Source organism: Myotis daubentonii, chromosome 9 (genome assembly GCF_963259705.1).
Source record: "Myotis daubentonii chromosome 9, mMyoDau2.1, whole genome shotgun sequence".
NCBI classification, from domain to species: Eukaryota; Metazoa; Chordata; class Mammalia; order Chiroptera; family Vespertilionidae; genus Myotis; species Myotis daubentonii.
Window position 1 is genome coordinate 67639479 of NC_081848.1, and position 21578 is coordinate 67661056.

Sequence of the window (21578 nt, forward strand, 5' to 3'; positions counted from 1 at the left end):
TGACAAAAAAATAGGTACAATTTTGATTAAGTCACACCAGACAGCTATTGCTGTGTTGACTGTTATCATTTTAAATTTGACAATTGAAGGGAAAAGAGGTCAGTGCCCTTGACTAAATAGTCAGGTATTGCATGTTTTAAAAGTTCTGTAGCGCACCAGTTGAAAATTGCTGCTATAGGAAATTTAAACACATTGTAAACACAATTATCAATTGATTAATATTTTTACTTCCTTTCAGAGTATATTTGAAATTCAGACAAGTAGCTATGGCCTCAGATTCCTATTACCTAAGAAAATCTATTATTTTATTCAAATTTCACATTTTCTATTTATGAAAATCCATGTTCTTGGTTGTGTGAATAAAAAGTTGGATAAAATATAATCGCATTAAAAAAATCATAGCAAAATGAACTTCCAAGGATATGCAATATAATATTAGAATAATAAAACTGTTCTTCATGGAATTCTCTGGAAAAAGACAAAAGGATTCAAAGACCCAAAGAGAAACCAACACATCCTTTCTAACTCCCCTTTTTATATCTTCCACATGGTCCTCAATTACCCTAAGTGCAAATAGAAGACAAGAACACAAATCACCCTCTCTAACAAGAAGAAAAATAAGGTGACACATGCTATTTTCATAATAACTGATCTCTTAAGCTAGCATAGAACATTTTTTTAGTTATTCAACAAGAATAACTAACCCAGGTCAGCATAAACAGGTCTCACAATGAACAACATATATACATCTATTGGGTTTTTCAATGATCTAAAATGGCCAATGATGGGGGAACTTATATATATATCTTAATTCATCTTTTCACAGAGAGGGACCACAGAAACTCAAAAATCAATGGATGAGAAAAATTTCACCAAACTTAAAGAGTTCATACTTTTAGGGTTCACAGCTGACTTATGGTTACAGCATGTGCTCTTTTTCATCTTCCTCATCATTTATATCATCAGTCTTTTAGGGAACGTCACCCTGATTTCTCTGATCTGTGCTGATTCTCGGCTCCACACACCCATGTATTTCTTCATTGGAAACCTTTCATTCCTGGATCTCTGGTATTCCTCTGTCTATAATCCAAAAATCCTTATGACCTGCATCTCTGAAGACAAGAGCATCTCCTTTGCTGGCTGTTTGGCCCAGTTCTTTTTCTCAGCTGGACTGGCCTATAGTGAATGTTACCTGTTGGCTGCCATGGCTTATGACCGCTACGTGGCCATCTCCACCCCGTTGCTTTATTCCCAGGTGATGTCCTCAAAGTTATGCACCAGTCTTGTTGCAGCTTCATACGTTGGTGGCTTTCTTAACTCAATCATCATTACCAGTGAGACATTTACCCTGAACTTCTGTGGGGACAATATCATTGATGACTTCTTCTGTGACCTGCCCCCCCTTGTAAAGTTGGCCTGTGACGTGAAGGAGAGCTACCAGGCTATGCTCTATTTCATACTTGCCTCCAACATCATTACTCCCACTGTGCTCATTTTTGCCTCCTACCTCTTCATCATCGCTGCCATCTTGAGGATCCGCTCCACCCAAGGCCGCCTCAAGGCTTTCTCCACTTGTGCCTCTCACTTGACAGCTGTCACCTTGTACTATGGTTCAATTCTTTTCATTTACTCCCGACCAAGTACTAGTTATGCCCTGGAAAGGGATAAAGTGGTGTCAGTTTTCTATACTGTGGTGATTCCAATGCTGAATCCTTTGATCTATAGCGTAAGAAATAAAGATGTTAAAAATGCACTGAGAAAAATAATAGACAGAGTGCCCAGGCCTGGTTGATCAGTTGGTTGGAGAATTATCTCATATGGCAAAGGATTGTGGGTTCGATTCTCCGTCAAGGCACATGCTTAGGTTGCGGGTTTGATCCTGTTTGTTCAGGGTGCATATGGAAGACAACTGATCCAGGTTTCTCTCTTACATCAATAGAGCTCTCTCTCTCTCTCTCTCTCTCTCTCTCTCTGAAATCAATGAACATATACTCAGGTGAGGGGGAAAAAAGAAAATGGTGGACAGAGCAAAGTGTTTTTAAGTGAAAATATTTGGTAAACAATGGCTGTATTTTATTTTACAGATTATCTTCATGTCATTAGTATCAAATATACTTTAAAAATAAAACAAACAAATAAAATCACTGGATCATGTGGAAATATCGGTCTGCATTTTTGTTTTTTTGAATACATTTTTAAATAAGCGAGGCTGGTGCATTTGGAAAAACTGCTATGACTGTTGGCTCGGAAGAGAGTCCATGAAATTATTGTGATTCTGTGAAGGTTAAAAGAGAAAACAGCCGAAACCGGTTTGGCTCAGTGGATAGAGCGTCGGCCTGCAGACTGAAGGGTCCCAGGTTCGATTCCGGTCAGGGGCATGTACCTGGGTTGCGGGCACATCCCCAGTAGGAGATGTGCAGGAGGCAGCTGATCGATGTTTCTTTCTCATCGATGTTTCTAACTCTCTATCTCTCTCCCTTCCTCTCTGTAAAAATTCAATAAAATATATTAAAAAAGAAAAGAGAGAAAACAATATTTGAATTTTCACTTCAGAGTCTATAAGTTGCCTGTATATAAATATTTTAATCTATATATGGAATAATAAAATTGGTTATGAAATCACTGCCAGCATTAGATGGGGTGAATGACTTGCTTCAAGTCATTGTAGTTCATAGGTAAAAAATAAAATAAAAATAAAACAAACCCAGAACTTCTGAGTCCAGAAGTTCTTACCCCATTTGTTGGGTGAGAGAGAGTCAGGAGTTTATAAGTAAATTTCTACTGTGAAATGCCCTTAGAAACAAGTTTATTTTTTTCTTTTATGATACTCATTTTTTTTGCTTGCCATGATACAAAATTTCTTTAGTAATAGATTCAAGAAAGAACAAATTAGTGCCACTGAGCTTCCAATAAAAATAATACTTTCCCCAACTATTAAAAAATCAAGAACAAAAGTATAGCAGCTGTATAAAATACCCAGAAATGAAAATGTAGAGAGAAATAGAGAAATGAGTAGAGAGATATATACATTTCAAAAAGCTTTACATCCAAGATTCAGAGTGAAACTCTCTATTAGGTAGAATTTCCACATCATGGAGCGGGGGGTGGGGGGGGGTGGGGGGTGGGGGGCGGAAAGAAAGAGAGAAAGAAAGAAAGAAAGAAAGAGAGAGAGAGAAAGAAAGAAACTCTCTGCTACTTTAAGCAATGATCGTTAACAATGAAGTTTCTCTGCATGTTTGTATTTCTTTGCTTCTTCAGTTTCATGCATGAATTAATAAAAATAGAAAATATTTCATTGTGCTGGATCACATTTTCTCATTTTAGTAGTCATTTTACCTGAAAAAAACATGAAGTTGTACCAACATAAACAGTCTTAGTGTTGATAACCAAGTGTATTCATTTGCTAGAGCTGTCATAACAAACTACCACAGACTGAATGGCTGAAACAAAATCTATTTTCTCACAGTTCTGAAGGCTCAAACGCCAAAATCAGGATGCCATCAGGGTTGATTTGTTCTGAGGCCTCTTACCTTTGCTTGCAGATGGCCACCCTTTTGCTTTCTCCTCTCATGATCTATTTTCTGTGCACAAACATCTCTGTGTTTCAGAGATGACAGGTAACTTAAAATCTCACAGGTGATAGTGGCAGGCTTATCACAGGACTCCTTCATCCAAGGCCGGTGAATTTTGCATTTCCAAACCTGTCACTCCTTTGTCAAATTGTATGAGACTAGGAGAGTTAGAAGTTTTTAAGGACTTTCTCAAGACTGCAGAGCTACCAAAGTGTAGAATCAGAATTTAAACTCACTTCAACTACACAATAATGAGTCTGCCTATGCCAGATGTGTCTGCTCTCAGCTAGTCTGCTCGTATATCTGCGACTAGCTGTTAGGTCATTGGGGCTGAATGATGAAGATGTATGCACTAACATGTGAAGGGGAACACTTGCTTTTAGCTGTGGTCACAGAGAGAATGTAGCGAAATGTCTTATTATCCAGCAAAATCACCCAAGCTTATTTACATGGTAGAAGGATTTCAAAAATGAGAAGAAAAGCATGCATCCCTCTTGATACCCAAGCTCGGCGTCTGCATAGTGCTGTCTATGCTGCAAAACATTAGCCAGAACAAACCTCAAGGCTATCCTAGATCAAGCAGTAGAATAACAGAATCTACTCTTTAAAACAGGAAATCAGTAAAGAATTGTGTAGATTTCTTTTTTTGGAAAAAATATGTCACATAGGTCACTAGTTTGTGGTTTAGTTTACATTTTTTCTTTTCACTTGATTTTAGCCCAAAGGCCAAGAAATGATGCACATCCTTTTCTTTTAGTTAGGTATATTTTCTGTCCAAACACTTGACTATAAGATAGGGTCTTTTAGTACAGTGTCCCAAGCTTTCATCAAATTTATTTCTCTACCTTTACCAAGATTTTGTAGTTTCTTGTGTAAAAATAGAGGGATGCTTTCATAACCTATGCACCTATAAAAGATATACCTGGCTTAACAGTTGAGAACATATACCCTTGGTAAAGACAGTTCTGGGTTCAAATACTAGCTCTGCTGTTGACCAGCTCTGTGACCCCAGAATTGTCTCTTAACCTCCATGGGGTTCATCATAATACTTACATTATACAGTTGTAGAAAGAATTAAGTGAGTTAAGATTAAGGCTTAGAATACTAACTGGAACATAGTGATATATATATATATATATATATATATATATATATATATATATATATATTTAATTGTAGCAGGTGTATATTAATATTTACAATCAATCAGCACAATGCATGACACATAAATTCTCAATAATACATAAAGGATACTGAAAATTTTTTGAGTACTCACTATGTACCTAACATTGGGTTGGGTGTTTTCATGCATATCTTATTTACCCAGACAACCTGTCAGGGAGTTTCATTTTTCTAGTCTGGTGAGACTGAGGGACTTTCCTGGCATTAAACTATTAATAAGTGAAAGCTTTAATTTCAAAATCATATTCTAATACTAGTTCCTGGGGTCTTCTGAAGTCACAGAGTGAAGTTCTATTATTCTAGAGAGTTATGGATAAAAGTCCATATGCCTCCTAGTAACTGTTGACTTAATTGATATCTTTGTTTATTTCTTTCAATAGAAAAATCACTAAATAATTTCCCCCCTAAGTCTTCATCTGGCATTCTTCTCTGTGGACATGAAAGTGAGAAACTTCACCATCCTGACTGAATTCATCTTGGTGGGCTTCTCAGCAAACCCCTGGTGTCAGTTGATTCTATTTGTACTATTTCTGACACCCTATTTAATAACCTTGTCAGGGAACATGACCCTGCTATCTTAATTCATATTGATTCCCGCCAGCACACACCTATGTATTTTTTTTTATCAGCAATCTGTCATTTTTGGATTTTTGGTACACCTCTGTGTATACTCCCAAAATCCTGGCCAATTGTGTCTCAGAGGATAAATGCGTTTCCTTGGCTGGATGTGGAGCCCAATTGTTCTTTTCCTGGGTTGTAGCCTACACTGAGTGCTATCTCCTAGCAGCCATGGCGTATGACCGCCATGTGGCCATCTGTAACCCATTACTTTATTCAGGTACTATGCCCAGCTCTCTGTGTACCAGACTTGTAGCTGGCTCTTACATAGGAGGGTTCTTGAATGCCATAGCCCATACTGCTAATACTTTCCATCTGAGTTTTTGTGGTAAAAATATCATGGACCACTTCTTCTGTGATGCACCACCATTGGTAAAAATGTCTTGTACAGACTCCTAAGTCTATGAAAAAGTCCTCCTGGGTGTGGTGGGCTTCACAGCCCTCTCCAGTATTCTTGCCATCCTGATTTCCTATTTAAACATCCTTCTGGCTGTTCTGAGGATCTGCTCAGCCTCTGGAAGGCAAAAGGCCTTCTCCACCTGTGTTTCACATCTCATCTCAGTCATGTTCTTCTATGGATCCTTGCTCTTCATATATTCAAGGCCAAGCTCCATCCACTCCTTGGAGAAAAACAAAGTGGCTGCCCTGTTCTACACTGTGGTCAACCCATTGCTCAACCCTCTCATCTATAGCCTGAGAAATAAAGATGTCAAAGAGGCCTTCTGGAAAGCAACACAGGCCGTAAGGCCACAGAGATGAATGCTATCTTTTTGAAGAATGCACTCATCGCACTTTCCAAGTTATTGGCTTATAAACAGACATGTTGGTAAATATTGCAACATTTCAAGTAAATGTAAGTTATATGCAAAACAATGAAACATTAATAAAACCACTGTTTAATTGTTTATATTATTTTGTTGTGATTAAACTATTTTAAACCTATAATATTGGGTTGTTTGATATCCCACAATATTCTATTTTGCTTCTTTGCAGCACTAGATTTTCATGAAATTTATCCTTTAGATGATCTTTTTGAGGTATTAGAAAGAGAAAAGAAGAATTGAGTAGTTTTCTGCACATAGTTTGACTTTGAGGCTTGGCAAGTATACTTTATTGTGTGTAAAAATATTTGGAATGGTTAAACTGATGGAAATTTACTTAAGATTTTATAAGTGTTTACGTTTAGTAATGCGTTACCTCCATATTCGTTCATAAAGCTCTAATTGAGCACATAGAAAATATCTTTGGAAAATTTGTGTCTTGTACATCAATTTAATATTAGACAAAATGTTTAAGAGTTGTTTAGATTCCATAAAACATCACCACAACAAAAGACCTTACTAAAATCCATGGAGAAATATGTGTCTAGGACAGTGCTTTGTCCTGAAAGAGTGATCTCCACAGAGAATGAGTACCTTGCCATATTCTCCCTCATTTCATATATCACATATTCCCCACGAAGGAAAATAACAAGTGGAACTAAGCTGATACCAACCAACCAACAAACAAAAGCCCCACTATATTCTAGGACTGATAGTTATAACCACTTCACCATTTGTACTAGCGCTGACATTTCTGATCTTTCTTTTCATCTGCATTCATTAAATAACACTTCACTGCCCCAAATTTTTCATCATAATATTTTTAATTTTTCTTATTCTTTCATTTACACAGTTCTGTAGGTACTGGATAATAAAGATTAGGGGTGTGTTCCACAAATTTCCAAAATTCATGTAACATCTTCAGTTTCCATAAAGCCCATCATGTAGGTAAAAAAGTGGGTCAATCCGATAGGAGATACTTAAGTCAAACTTACTTCTTTGGGATTCCAGATATAATATATACACTGCAACTTTACATTAAGCCATCATGCTACTTTAAAAAACTATATTAATTGAATCTATATTTTATAGTATAGATTATAATTTTATCACTAAAGCAAAACAAGTTAATACAAACAAAACCTTTTTCATTGGATTTATTTGAATATAAAAGGAGGTATTTTTTAATACAGTCCTCCAACCTTATCCCAAAGCAGGTCATTTTCCTTGAGCACTAATTTGAGAAATTTATGTCAATTTAGGCTTCAGATAATGTGAACCTGAAGAATTTTTCATAGCTTCCTTCAATCTTTATTTCTCAGACTGTAGGTCATAGGGTTCAACATGGGGAACAGCACAGTATAAAATGTAGATACCTTTTTGTCCTCTCAAGGGAATAGCTGGAACTTGGGTGAGAGTAGATGTAGAGAATGGAGCCATAGTATAAGGTGACAGAGATAAGGTGGGAGGAGCATGTGGAGAAGACTTTGAGGCAGCACTGGGTGGAGCGGATCTCCAAGATGGCAGTGATGATGAAGAGATAGGAGGCAAGTATGACCACAGTGGGGGTAATGACGTTGGAGGCCAGGAGAAGTACAGCACAGCTTGGTAGCTCTCTTTCACGTCACATGCCAACTTCACCAGGGGTGGGAATCACAGAAAAAGTAGTCAATGACATTGTTACCACAAAACCCCAACGTGAATGTGTTGCTGCTGAGTATTACTATGTTCTCAAAGCCTCCAGTATTGGAATATAAAACCAAACAGATGCACAATCTCCTTGACATGGCCTGTGTATAAAGAAGGGGTTTGAAAATGGCCACATAGTGGTCATAAGCCATGGCAGCCAACAGGTAACACTCACTGTAGGCCAGTCCAGCAGCAGAGAAGAAGACCTGGACTACACAGCCAGCAAAAGAGATGCTTTTATATTCAGAAAATAAATCAAAGGCTTGCCCTTAGAGGAAATATATATTAAAAACGTTATGGGATCTCATCAATCTGTATTGGTGGGAATTGGGGAAACTTGTTTTGGATTGGGTTCTAAAAGTGTTAGCCCAATGAAAATGAAATGTAAGGATTAATCAAGTCAATTTTATCAACACAAGGAGACAAGAGAATACAGTGGAGTAAAGGCAGCCTATTCAATAAATAGTGCTGGAAAATTGGATAGATATGTGCAAAAAATGAAACCAGATCACCTTCTTACACCATACACAAGATTAAACTTAAAATGAGTTAAAGACTTAAATGCAAGACTTGAAACCATGAAAGTCCTAGAAGAAAACACAGGCAGTAAAATCTCTAACATTTCTCTTAGCAATATTTGTCCTAATTATATCTCCTCAGGCAAGGAAACAGAAGAAAAAATAAACAAATGAGATTACATCAAACTAAAAAGGTTTTGCATAGCAAAGGAAACCAACAAACAAAACCAACCCTCCCCCCCCCCAAATGAAGACTCTTTCTGTTGGTTCTTTTTGTCACTGCTCTGTCATTTGTAAAAGCATCCATGTTTTCTAGACACAACAAGTACCTGTATTTTCTCACTAGAAAACATAGATTGAGCTATGCTTTGGAAAGTACTGATTATTTCTGGTGGGCAGTATCAATAGAGATACAACTTTATGCCTGAAATGTGTACAAGCAGAATATCATGGGGTACAATAAGTTATTTATTTATTTTTTTTTGGTATGGAAAGGGGTGATTGAGGTGTGTCTCTACAACAAGCATGTCAAACTCATGGCCCGCAGGCAGCATGCCTTGTTTTTTTGGCCCATGTTAGCCTTTGAGTTTGACATGCTTGCTCTACACTGCTTCATGAGCTGTAACTAATAGATTGGCTGAGTGAGCAAGGACTTAGAATAAGACTGGAAACTAGTGACAGGGAAGTCTGGGAGAGGTGTGTGGATAGATCTCTTGGAGAGGATAGTGTGAAGATATTCATGTTCCATTATAAATGTCCACCAGAGGGCACTGGTTGCAGAAAAGACATTCAGTAATCAAGCGGACAAATGATCCACATTGAGAATGTTGGTAAGTTTCTTTCCCTGGAAAGCCCTGTTCTTTAACAGTGAGAACATTGCAAATGAGCCATGGCAGCAAAGATAGAGGGACAGGTTAAAACAGCAACCAGGTAAGGCATTACTCTAGGTTTGGTATCATGGGCTTTCCCACAAGTGATGCCATTTTGGGCTTGTGGTGTTCTCTTTAATATAGTTAATGGAATAGGAATACCCTTTTTCCTTACTTTTCACACAACATATAGACTTACACATTGGATTATAAAAAATAATCTGAAGGCTAAACCTCTGGACTGCCAATTCTACACTTGTCTATTAGCCACTGTACTTTCCCTATAAGATAACATCAGGAATGTGCTTTTGGAAATCCATGATATGATTGGATAATTTTGAAGCAAGCAATTGTCACTCCTATAGAATTACAACCACTAGAAAACTTGATAAATACTGAGTATTTTATCCCTAAAACTCTTTGGTGTCTTTAATGACGAATGGGGCTGTTCTATACTTTAGGACAAGCATTGTGTTTCCCTGATATTTGACTATATTGTACTGGAGGAAGGATTGGGGTAGAAAGATTATTGATTGTAAGTATTCAAAATGGATGGTGTGATGGACTTTCAGAATATCTGATAAAAACATTTTTCCCCAGCTCTCAGGCTTTCGTCTTTACCTACGATTGATACCTGACATCCTTGTTTCTTAATGAAAAATTTGTAGTTTTGAGAACATTCAAAAAGGAGTTACTAATATACCGTCTTCTATTGCCTGTCATTGATATATCAGTGTTAATGAGACTATTCTCTAATAAGGGCCTGGGGATGATGGTGGAAAGCATGGAAACTCTTGGCATCCAAGGAAAAGATGAGGGTCTAATTAAAATGAGAAGAGAAGGAGAAAAAGGTAAGGGACATTTTAGAGGGAAGCAGGAAAACAAACCTGTAAACATTATGACCTTGCTGATATTAGGTTTAGCAATTGATCCAAAACTGTCTCTTTCACAGGATCCCAGAGTCCTATGGCTGCCCTGAGGCCTGAAAGGATGTCACTATGTGAAACTTACATGCCCACCACTTAAAAATATTAGGCAGAGGAGATCAAAGGGATCCAGAAATTATTTTGTAAAACCAACCATTTGCCTGAAGGAAAGATGGAGGATAGAAAAGAAAAGGGTCTTGGTTACTGGTGGCAGCAGTTTTAGAGAAATAATACAGTAACTGGAAGCACACCAAACTCCTTGTTGGCAAATGTGTACCTGTATTTGTACCCTCCAGAACCTGGCATGTACCTAGCACTTCCAAGTTTTTGCTGAATATGAGTGGATGGATGCTGGGCTGAGTTCGTCATTTCTCACACAAGCCCCATCCCCAATGTATTTAACTAAATTTTCTCTAACTTCCTTTCAGAGTAGAGAAATATTCAACATTTAGACCTGTCATTCCTCATGACCATGAAAAAATATGCTTAAGAATGATGGGCTATTTATTTCCCCTATCAAATCCTGTCTTCATTTCTAACCAATATTTGAATACATTTTAAATAAAAAAGCAATGAACTGATGAACAAAAACAGATCCAGAGACAGAGAATCATCGATCAGAATGTCAAACCTCAGAGGGAAGGTAGGGGAGGGTGGGGGTAAGGGAGAGAGATCAACCAAAGGACTTGCATGTAAGCATATAGGCCTAACCAATGGACACAGACAACAGGGGGGTGAGGGCATGAGTGGGGGGTAATGGGGGGGTAAAGACACATATGTAATACCTTAATCAATAAAGAAATTAAAAAATATATAAAAAATAAAAAAGTACTGAATCTTGCTCAGTGCATCTTTCAAAAATATTAATTTATATTTCCTTCAGATAACAGAGTTATGGGTTACATAAAACTCTTCCAAAATTAAGACTCACTCAACAAATAGATGGTACCTTGGGTAGTGTTTATTGGCAAAGTATTTGCATTTTTTAAATTTTCTGCCACCATTCCTCTATCACTATCATTTATCTGTGATAATAACACGTTTTCATTTTTTGTTATTCTTGAGGTTTTTTTCCAACTAGTTTTTTGAAAGCAGCTTTTACATCCTTGTTCCGTAAACTGTAGATCAAGGGATTCAACATGGGGATGATGATAGTGTAGAACACAGATGCCCACTTATCTTGGTTCAGGGAGTAGCTGGATGTCGGCCTTAGGTACATAAACATCACTGTGCCATAGAAAAGTGTAACGCCAGTGAGGTGAGATCCACAAGTGGAAAAAGCCTTAAGGCGGCCCTCAGCTGAGCGCATCCTGATGATTGCAATGAGGATGTAGGCATAGGAGACGAAGATGATGAGAATGGTGCTGAATTCAATGAAGCCACACAGACTAAAGAGCAAGATCTCGCTGATGTAGGTGTCTGAGCATGAGAGGGCCAAGAGTGGTGGGATTTCACAGAAGAAGTGGTTGATAATATTGGAACCACAATAACTCAAACTGAAGGTGAGAGAAGTGTGAGCTACTAAACTCACCAGACCAGCCAGGTAAGAACCCAGCATGAGAACCAAGCAGACTCGCTTAGACATGAGCGTGCTATAGTGGAGGGGTCGACAGATGGCCACAAAACGGTCATAGGCCATGGCAGCCAGGACATAGCACTCAGCATCCACAAAACCCACAAAGAAAGCAAACTGGGTGGCACAGCTGGAGAAGGAGATAACTTTGCGCTTTGTGAGGAAGTCAGCCAGCATCCTGGGAGCAATGGCTGAGGAGTAGCCCAGGTCCACAAAGGAGAGATTGCAGAGGAAGAAGTACATGGGTGTGTGAAGCTGAGCGTCTGTTATGATGAGGATAATCATACCAACATTCCCCACTACATTGACCAGGTAGACCAAGAGGAAGACCACAAAGAAGATCATCTGCAGCTGAGGGTCCTGTGTGATGCCCATAAAGATAAACTCAGTCACCATTGAGTGGTTTTCTTTATCCATCTTTTCCATTTTGTGTGTGCCTGGATTTGGTTTATTGTTTGGAGTGATCCTTAAAAATCTTCCCAGTGATTAGATTCTATGACTTATAGGGTGAAGATGATGGTTGTGTGTCCTCTCCAGGTGCCCAGTCAAAATAGGAGTAGATGTTAGTGTCTTGGGGTTTGTAAATTCTGTTTCTCCAAAGACCTTAGTGCTCTGAGGTCACTTGTCATATGGTACCAATGCATGACCTGATCTATGCATTTATCTGCCTTACTAATCAGTAAAGAAGAACAGTTTTGAGTGTCCCTTCCTTCCTCCTAAAACAAAGCAGATAGATATGAATAAATATGAACTCTCATTGCATATAGGCACAAAAATTAAATAAATGAAATATTCAAGGATCTCAAAGTATTACACATGACATCGCATACATACACACGTTTACAGAAAGTGAAATACTTGGAGCAGAGGGTGAAAAATATTAGAAAAGGTAAAGGATAATAATTTTGAAAAAGCAGAAGTTACTGAGTATTAACTGTAGGCCAGAACTTTGAATGCTTTGCATATATTACCTAATATCATCCTCACAACAACCCTATGAAATAGGTACCACCATTATCTCCATCTTATATAAAAAAAGAACAAGACTGGATATTAAGTAACTTCAACAAATTGGACAACCAATAAGTAGCAGAGCTGGTTCTATCTGAGTAGAGTCTCAAGTTCACTTCACTTTATTGTTCTCTGTCTATATGTGATTTAATAAAGGTGAACTCTCTTTATTTTTATTCCTGCCTTTCCCCCCTGTCTTGCCTATCATGCATGGGCATAGACTTAGTCTTTTAGTTTCCCTAATCTTTAGAAGTATCTAGGGGTTTGGTATAGGGTATAACGAGGCTATGCCTTTCGACAATTCTATTGCCAACCAACAGGTTGTTCATAGCTCAGTTCAAAGTTACAATTCAAGGATCCCTCACTCAGGGAGAATAGAGAAAGCATTATTCGACTCTGCGGGTACATAGGAGCATACATTTGTTATTTTCTCTTTAATTGGATGAATAGCTGGTCCATGGAAAAGTCTAAAAAGGAAGTGGGTAAAACCAAACCAAACCAAAACAAAACAAAGTAAATGCAGTAATTAAGAAATAAATAACATCCCCTATCTAAACCTGAAGGCAGATATCAGGGAGTATCTACTTTAATTGGTTTATTGCTTAGGAAAGACAAGAAAGCAGGTAGAATTCTGTGTTGTTTGTGGGAGTGCATACATTCATAATAGGTTATCTTAATTCTAAGGTGGATGAAAGTAGTGCTTCCTATCATATATATTTATATATATCTACCTACATGAGACTAACATTAGCTAAAGTTCAACCCCACCTGACACTTGAAGAAATAGTAGAATAGTGAGTAAATAAGCATATTTCACAGTTAACAATAATTCAAATGTTTAAAACAAACCCAGCAAAATATTGCAAGTATAGACCATCTGTATTTTAGATTTTGATGTATCACCTGCTTTTGCATATTTAAATGTAAAGAGTACTGAAGTACGAGTTAGAATCCTAGTCATAGTCTTGTTTTTTCCACTAATTATTTTTTTGGACTTCGTGAATTCCTGTATTAGATTCAGCTTCCTTAACTGTGAAATGAATGGAGCGGAGATAGCAAACTCTATGGAACTTTCCAAATCTGGATTTTTTTTTAAGTCATACTTATTATGATATACCTAAAAGCCAACCCCCCAGACTGTGTCTCTTTTTGAAACTTTAAAATGGCATGGACCTGGTGCCAAGCAAGCACACTCTCGAAGGAGCACTGAGCAGTGTAATGCTCTAGTCCAGTGATGGCGAACCTTTTGAGCTCGGCGTGTCAGCATTTTGAAAAACCCTAACTTAACTCTGGTGCCATGTCATATATAGAATTTTTTTGATATTTGCAACCATAGTAAAACAAAGACTTATATTTTTGATATTTATTTTATATATTTAAATGCCATTTAACAAATAAAAATCAACCAAAAAATGAGTTCACGTGTCACCTCTGACACGCGTGTCATAGGTTCACCATCACTGCTCTAGTCCCAGTAGGTCACAATATTTTCTCTTTTGTCACAAATACTGACCTGTGACCTGACCTGTCTTCTACCTGTTGGTGAGGGGTTGAATGTCTCATCTTCTCTTGATGAATGGTACTGAACAGATATTCTGAGAAGTTTCCAAAGACAGTGAGTGGCTCTGGTATTTGTCTGAGCTGCTTGCTCATCCCACCTTGGCTTCTGTGTGCAAGAGGTATTTAATCCCCAGAATCACAAATAATCCCCAGAAGAAATATGATGAAATGCTTTCTGCAATCCTAGGAGACCCAAAGGTTTGGTGAACTGTCATTCCCTAAAGATTTCACTGTCTTCCTTAAGCCCCAATAATAAAAGAAGGAAACACAAGGGGATTCATATCACCACTCTAGTTGTGATTATTGAGTCCACCATAAGGGCTGCATGGATTCCTTTAATAGCCTTAAGCTGCCTGTTATGGTGTGATTATGATGGTAATTTAGAAAGGTATGTTTGCTGATGCCTGAAAATCCTTTCAAAGAGGATGATACTTTTTGTGCTATATGGATGGTTCATATTTAAATGTACATGTGGCAGCCAGCAGTATATGGGATACCCAGTGGTGCTTACTTTTCATAAAGGTTGGCTAGCACTCCCACAAGTATTATTGGGACAGCATTAAATTTATAAATTGACTTAGCAGAATTGCCACCTTTATGTCATTAAGTCTGGCTATCAAAGAGCATGTATGTCTTCATACTTCTTCAACTCTACTCTGGTATTTCTCTAACATTTTTCTTCACAGACGTTTTGCACATATTTTCATCTGGTTTTGCTTAAGGCTTTTATGTTTGGCAATCATGAATGAGAGCTCCTCTTCCACATAAATTCCCTAACTGGAGGTGTTTGTGTTTATGAAGTTATTAGCTATGTTAACATTTTGTTAATTTACTAATTTTCTCTCTCTCTTCTTGATTTTGTCAGCTATAAAATCTATTTCAGTAAACTTTATTTGTGGCTAGTGACTACTATGTAAGTGTATAGGTCTGTACCCTTTCAGACCCAAATGGTGTCTTTTTATAGCAAGTTCCTTTTGCTTTTTATATTGTCCCCTCTACTTCTGAAATAATATTCATAGATTATTTAACTTACCTACATATATAATTTAAATAGGAGAAACAAAAATTAAATATAGTAATAATAATGCTTGCTTATATATTGAAAATCTTCATAAATGTGACAGTTAAAAAGACAGGTTGATACTGGTTTGTTGTATAGGCACCTCAAACAATTTTGTAACTTTCTAGCTCATGGCATCAATTTCTGAAATGATGAACAGCTCCTTGTAAATAAAGTCCCAAGCCAGTTTTTGTTCTCCTTGATTACTTAATAAATGAATTTGTGGCAAATTTGTTATATATAAAATTCTACTCAACAATATTTCATATTTATACTTAAAATGTGTTTACATGTAAAATAGAGGTTGGTTCAAAGCTCTTTGAGATTTCTTGTTTTGCATCCTGGGATTGACTAGGACCTACCATATATCCTGTCCATGATTAATTACTCCTTTGTTACCCAGTGGTCTCATTCTACTATTCTGTTATCACCTAGGGTCTTATATCTTGTGTTCCTCGCCTCTTAGTGCCATGTGACCTTTCTTCTAATTACTCAAAGCTTAATCTCATTTAATTCATCACTGTTTTTTTTAATGTAAAACTAATTGACACTTAACTGACAGTTATTTATTTAGTTATTAAATAAATCTTCATTGTTTGCCAGTTATGTTTCAGATTCTGTGTTGACAGAAGCCTACTGTATTTTCCCTCCAAGATGCCAATAAATACAAATTTTGCCTAATTGCTAGAGATAAAGTAGCATGACACATCTTTTACATCTTTGTGTTCCCCCAGCATTTAGTAAAAATTTCATTGATTAAATAGTACTTAGAGATAAATTAATTAGAATGTCTTCTCAAAGTGACAAAGATATGTAAATAACCATCAGATATTGATCAATTTGTTTCAGACTCCATGTCCTTGTTTTTGGTTCTTAATCCTCACTGGAGTATATATTTTTCCCCCCATTGGTTTTTTTAGAGAGAATGGAAGTGAGGGGGAGAGACAGAGAGATACACATTGACTGGTTGCCTTGCATGCATCCTACTGGAGCCAGGGATCGGCCTGCAACTGAGATATGCGCTCTTGACCTGGAAGCAAACCCATGACCCTTCAGTTCACAGGCCAACGCTCTGACCACTGAACCAAACCAACTAGGGCAGACTCTGTGTCTTTTTATGCAAGTTATAGTGGGACAAATGGGAAACCTGGTAAGTCTCGATCTAGGCTACATAGTCTGAAACCATTTCTTACTCTGGGCAGTAGTGAATAGTGTCAAAGTAGGAGAAACTTTATTTATTAATTGTCATCTATCCATATGCATTTGATGTGACAACTCACAGGCATTCATTTATGTTGTCAGAGTCATCCTAGGCATTAACATTCTCAATTAGAAATGAAAAGCTCAGGCATAATGAGGTTTAGTGAATTATCCAAAATCACACAATCAGTGAGACACTGAGCCAGAACTGAAAGCCAAGACAGCCCTTGTTCTCACTACCTCCCTGCACTTTCTTTAATCAGCTCCTCTCTCCATGATCCAGGTAGGCAAGAACAGAGGTAGAACCAACCTGCTGTCTTTGTGGATTCTTTCAATGCTTCCAAGGCGACCAGAACACCAAATATCAAGGGAGACAGGAAAAAAAAAGATGCTTAATAATTGTTAGGAATATGGGACTGAAAATTCGCTCTCCACTGGGCCCAGGTGTCCTGAGGGTAAAGGAGAGAAATATAAAAGAAACATTTGTTTTCCTTAGTTTCAGAGAGGACAAACAAGTAGATTAAAATGAGGTGACATGAGAGATACAGTCTCCAGAGACTAAAGAACAGGAAATACATTCTATTTAAAATAAGTCAGGATGCCTACTCCACAGTCTGATCTGGAGACTCTGTGATTGTAAATAACTTTGAAAAATATTACAGCTGTTCTTCAAAGATATATTCTATATTTTGGAGTGTATTTTACCATAATATAACAAACTGGGATACTTACCTTTAAGGAAAAAGTAAGAGAAAGAATGACTCAACCTCTGCTGAATGAAGAATAACTTTCTTATGATAGGGAAGGTTTCAGTTTTCCTGTCCCTGTAACAGATGGTATCTAAAGTCCATTCCAACTGTACCTTCTGCTTAACCTGGAGTGAGTGCCATCTCTAAGAAGGAAGATTTATTTTTTCCTGCTTTTTTTGGTGTGAATTTGGGCATTGAGTAGGTACAAGCAAAGTGATCAAATAGAAGTCCAGAAGTTAAAAAAGGTAAGTAAAAGATATAAAATGTTTTGTTCATGTAACTCACTGAACTGGAAAGAAAATTCACAATGCTGTTAATTTCTCCAACTGTTACAGGGTCAAAGTCCATGTGCTCAATGTTTTAAAAGGCTAAAACTCAAAATGTCAGTTTGGAGTACATCCTTTCTATCCAATGGCAGCACAGATATTGGGTTACTTTGGGTCCATGTTTTAAGTTTGGACAATATATAATAAATTCTTGCAATGAGTGAGAAAGGAGTTGATACTTTGACAGCTTGACTAGTGCAGTTTTATCTACTAGTCAATAATATGAGGTCAAGGAAGGAAGAGGAAGTTGGAGGGGAAGTGGAGAATTCCACTAGAGCTATTGCCTAAACTTTTACTGTAATTTAGTTCCTGTAATCCTATAAAACAAAAGCCTAATATGCTAAGTGTCCAGTTGTCCATTCAACCAATCAAAGCATAATATGCTAATGATATGCTATGGCCGCTCAACCGCTCGCTATGATGTGCACTGACCACCAGGGGGCAGAGGCTCTGACTGGTAGGGTAACTTGCTACTGGGGTCCGGCTGATCGGGACTGAGCGAGAGGGGCCAGACACACCCTAGAGCCCTCCTGCAGTCCCTCCCTGCTAGCCAACCTCTCATGTCCTTCCCCAACCCTGATTGTTCACTGGTGGGGTCTCTCAGCCTGGCCTGCACCCTCTTGCAATCCAGGACCCCTCAGGGATGTTGGAGAGCTGGTTTTGGCCCGATTCTGCAGGCCAGGCTGAGGGACCCCACTGGTGCATGAATTTATGCACTGGGCCTCTAGTTATCTAATAAACAGTTAATGCCAGAAGTAATTTTAGTCAATGAATATGAAGCCACTCTTCTTGAGGTCATTAGTAAGTAGGTAGCATACTCATAACTCAGATTTAGTCTTTAGATGTCTTTTGACTAGACATCAAGTCCAACACACTTTTTAGTATATTTTTCATGTTACACTCTTCTGTTAGACATATGATATATGTCAGCAAAAAGTTGTTTATACCTCTATCATGTATTCATCTGACCAAATGCCACATTCTGTCTTCTCTCTTATTGCAGCTCAAATGATCAGATATATTAAAGAGGATCATGTCAGGAATCAAACTGAAGTGACAGAGTTTATCCTCTTGGGACTCTCGGACAATCCAGATCTACAAATTGTCCTCTTTGGATTGTTTCTGTTAATCTATATGGCAACTATGGTGGGTAATTTGGGGATGATTGTGTTAATTAAGATTGATCCTCATCTCCACACACCCATGTACTTCTTTCTCAGCAGCCTCTCCTTTGTTGATGCCTCTTACTCTTCTTCTGTTACTCCTAAGATGCTGGTGAACCTGGTGGCTGAGAATAAGGCCATTTCTTTTAATGGATGTGCTGCCCAGTTCTACTTCTTTGGCTCCTTCCTGGGGACTGAATGCTTCCTGTTGGCCGTGATGGCCTATGACCGCTATGCAGCCATTTGGAATCCTCTGTTATACCCAGTCCTCATGTCTGGGAGAATATGCTTCTTGCTAGTAGCTACCTCTTTCCTAGCAGGCTTTGGGAATGCAGCCATACACACAGGAATGACTTTCAGGTTGTCCTTCTGTGGCTCTAATCAGATCAATCATTTCTACTGTGACACCCCACCCCTGCTCAAACTCTCTTGCTCTGACACCCACATCAATGGCATTGTGATCATGGCTTTCTCCAGTTTTAATGTCATCAGTTGTGTTATGATTGTCCTCATTTCCTACCTGTGTATCCTCATTGCCATCTTGGGAATGCCTTCAGTAGAGGGTAGGCATAAAGCCTTTTCTACTTGTGCCTCCCACCTCATGGCTGTTACCATCTTCTTTGGAACAATTCTCTTCATGTACTTGCGCCCAACGTCTAGCTACTCAATGGAACAGGACAAGATTGTTTCTGTATTTTATACTGTAGTGATCCCTATGCTGAATCCACTCATCTACAGTTTGAAAAATAAGGATGTAAAAGGGGCCCTAAAGAAAATCTTAGAAAAATAGACACTGTAAAGCCATGTGACCATATTCTGTTGTATAGAAGAAAATGTGTTTTCATATTAATTTTGTCTGATTGCTTAAGCGCCTTTTTTGTGTGTGTGTGTGTACTAAAGTAGATTGTTTAAAATAAGGTATAGTTCTTAATCTGGTGTCTTACATGGGTATCCTAGGGCCTACATGATGAATCAACACAGTGGGGGATGGCATTGTCAGGTAAAGTATCAAATACTTAGAGGTGGCTGGCTTAAATTTAAGTTATAATTTGAATATTTAGCTTTGCTTAATATCAGTTTTCTTATATATAAATATTGTAAAAATTGTTAAAAAAGGACCAGGCATTTGTACTTCCACAGTGATCTGTTTTGGATATGGGTTATCCACTGGAAGGGTGGGGATGAATGTGAGCATAGCATTCCTTTCAGCAGGGTCAATCCTCAGCTCTGAAGTGTCAGTTTCCAATAAATTTGGAACCTGGAGAACTAAATATTTAAATCCCGAAAGGCAAATCAGGTTGGTGTACCATAGAATCACTTTAAATAATAACACTATTCTAATCACAAGGATGTCAAGAATACCAAATAAGATACAAGGAAGCTTCTTAACAGGTGTTATAATAATACCAGAGGCCTGGTGCACAAAATTCATGCATGGGTGGGTTCCCTAGGCCTGGCCAGCAATCAGGGCTGATCAGGTTCCCCGCCTCCCCACCTCGTTCTTCCCTCGCCACCCATGTGCTGCCACTGTGTGGTTCCCAGCCTCCCTGCTTCCCCGCCTCCTCCTTCCCTTGCCACCCACGTGCCACCACTGCATGGTTCCCCATCTCCCCACCTCCCTCCTTCCCTGCTTCTCCCCCCACCCCTCCCCGGCCTCTCCCCTCCTCCTTCCCTCTCCACATGCATCTGTCACCACCCACCCTCGATACCCCACCCCAGCCTGGGTCCCGGCACTGATTGGGTGATCAGGACATGCCAGCCGGGGGGAGGGACAGGGAGGTGGGCTGGCAGGTCCTGATCAGGTAATCGGGGCCTGCCGGCTGGGGAGGAGAACTAATTGCCATTGTGGAGGGTGGGTGGAGGGCGGATTGGGGACTGCCAGCTGGGAGAGGAACAGGGGAAGGGACCTGGGAGGTTGGCCGCTGGCCCCAAGGAGGGAGCTGGCCCTTGGCCCCCTGGGAAAGAGGCTGTGTCCACTGCCACCCACCCTTGGTTCCCCATCCCAGCCTGGGGGCCTGGCCCCTATAGGGCGATTAGGGCCTGCTGGCCGGGGGGAGGGATCAGGAGGTTGGCAGCAGGCCCCATTGGTGATCAGGGCCTGTGGGTTGGGGGCAGCTCCTTCATTAAGCATCTGCCCCCTGGTGGTCAGTGCATGTCATAGTGACCATTCGTTCCAGTCATTCTGGTTGTAAAGGTTGCTTAGGCTTTTATATATATATAGATGGCTACAGCTGCAACAATGGGGGAATATTTTACTGATTTTGTGAATTAGAATATTTTGAGGGTAATAATCAATGTATTTTAACTTTTTATCTCTATCCCTCCCAAAAGTCTTGGAGCCGAAGACTTATTCCTTTCCATTGCTTCACTGGTACATTGGTACATTGGTTCTCCACTTCTTAGGCGATTTAAGAAGTCTGCCATGATTATAAATCCACATCTCCAGCCTTGATCTCTAACCTGAGTTCCAGATTTTTATATTAAATTGACAACCTGGCATCTAAGGACTTTGGACACATTAAAGTCTTAAGAAATTAGCTTTCTTTACTTAGCTATCATACTCAGGCATCTATAAAATAATCACACCTTTTGTACTATGAGGAGGAACTGAATCTTAGCATCATACTTATGCATTCTTGGGCTTAAAATATCCTTCTCCATGTTAAGTTATAAATGGTACTTTATGTTATACTCCCTTAGTTTGTGCTTGGAACAAGAAAATGGACACCTTTTATATCTTT

At 38.7% G+C, this 21578-nt stretch overlaps 3 protein-coding genes and 2 pseudogenes across 3 annotated transcripts; 3 read left to right on the plus strand and 2 right to left on the minus strand.

Annotated features, from left to right (window-relative positions):
• Positions 1 to 853: 853 nt before the first annotated feature.
• LOC132241687 (olfactory receptor 9G19-like) lies at positions 854 to 1792 on the plus strand. Its single transcript, XM_059710620.1, has one exon. It carries the CDS (start codon positions 854 to 856, stop codon positions 1790 to 1792), a length of 939 nt encoding a protein of 312 aa, XP_059566603.1.
• Positions 1793 to 5179: 3387 nt separating this feature from the next.
• LOC132241688 (olfactory receptor 9G4-like) lies at positions 5180 to 6131 on the plus strand (annotated as a pseudogene).
• A 1366-nt stretch (positions 6132 to 7497) lies between these two features.
• Positions 7498 to 10564, minus strand: LOC132241689 (olfactory receptor 9G19-like; annotated as a pseudogene).
• A 685-nt stretch (positions 10565 to 11249) lies between these two features.
• Positions 11250 to 12185, minus strand: LOC132242271 (olfactory receptor 5AR1). Its single transcript, XM_059711173.1, has one exon. The coding sequence runs from the start codon at positions 12183 to 12185 to the stop codon at positions 11250 to 11252; it is 936 nt and encodes a 311-aa protein (XP_059567156.1).
• A 6497-nt stretch (positions 12186 to 18682) lies between these two features.
• LOC132242272 (olfactory receptor 5AP2) lies at positions 18683 to 19627 on the plus strand. Its single transcript, XM_059711174.1, has one exon. It carries the CDS (start codon positions 18683 to 18685, stop codon positions 19625 to 19627), a length of 945 nt encoding a protein of 314 aa, XP_059567157.1.
• The last annotated feature ends 1951 nt before the right edge of the window (positions 19628 to 21578 follow it).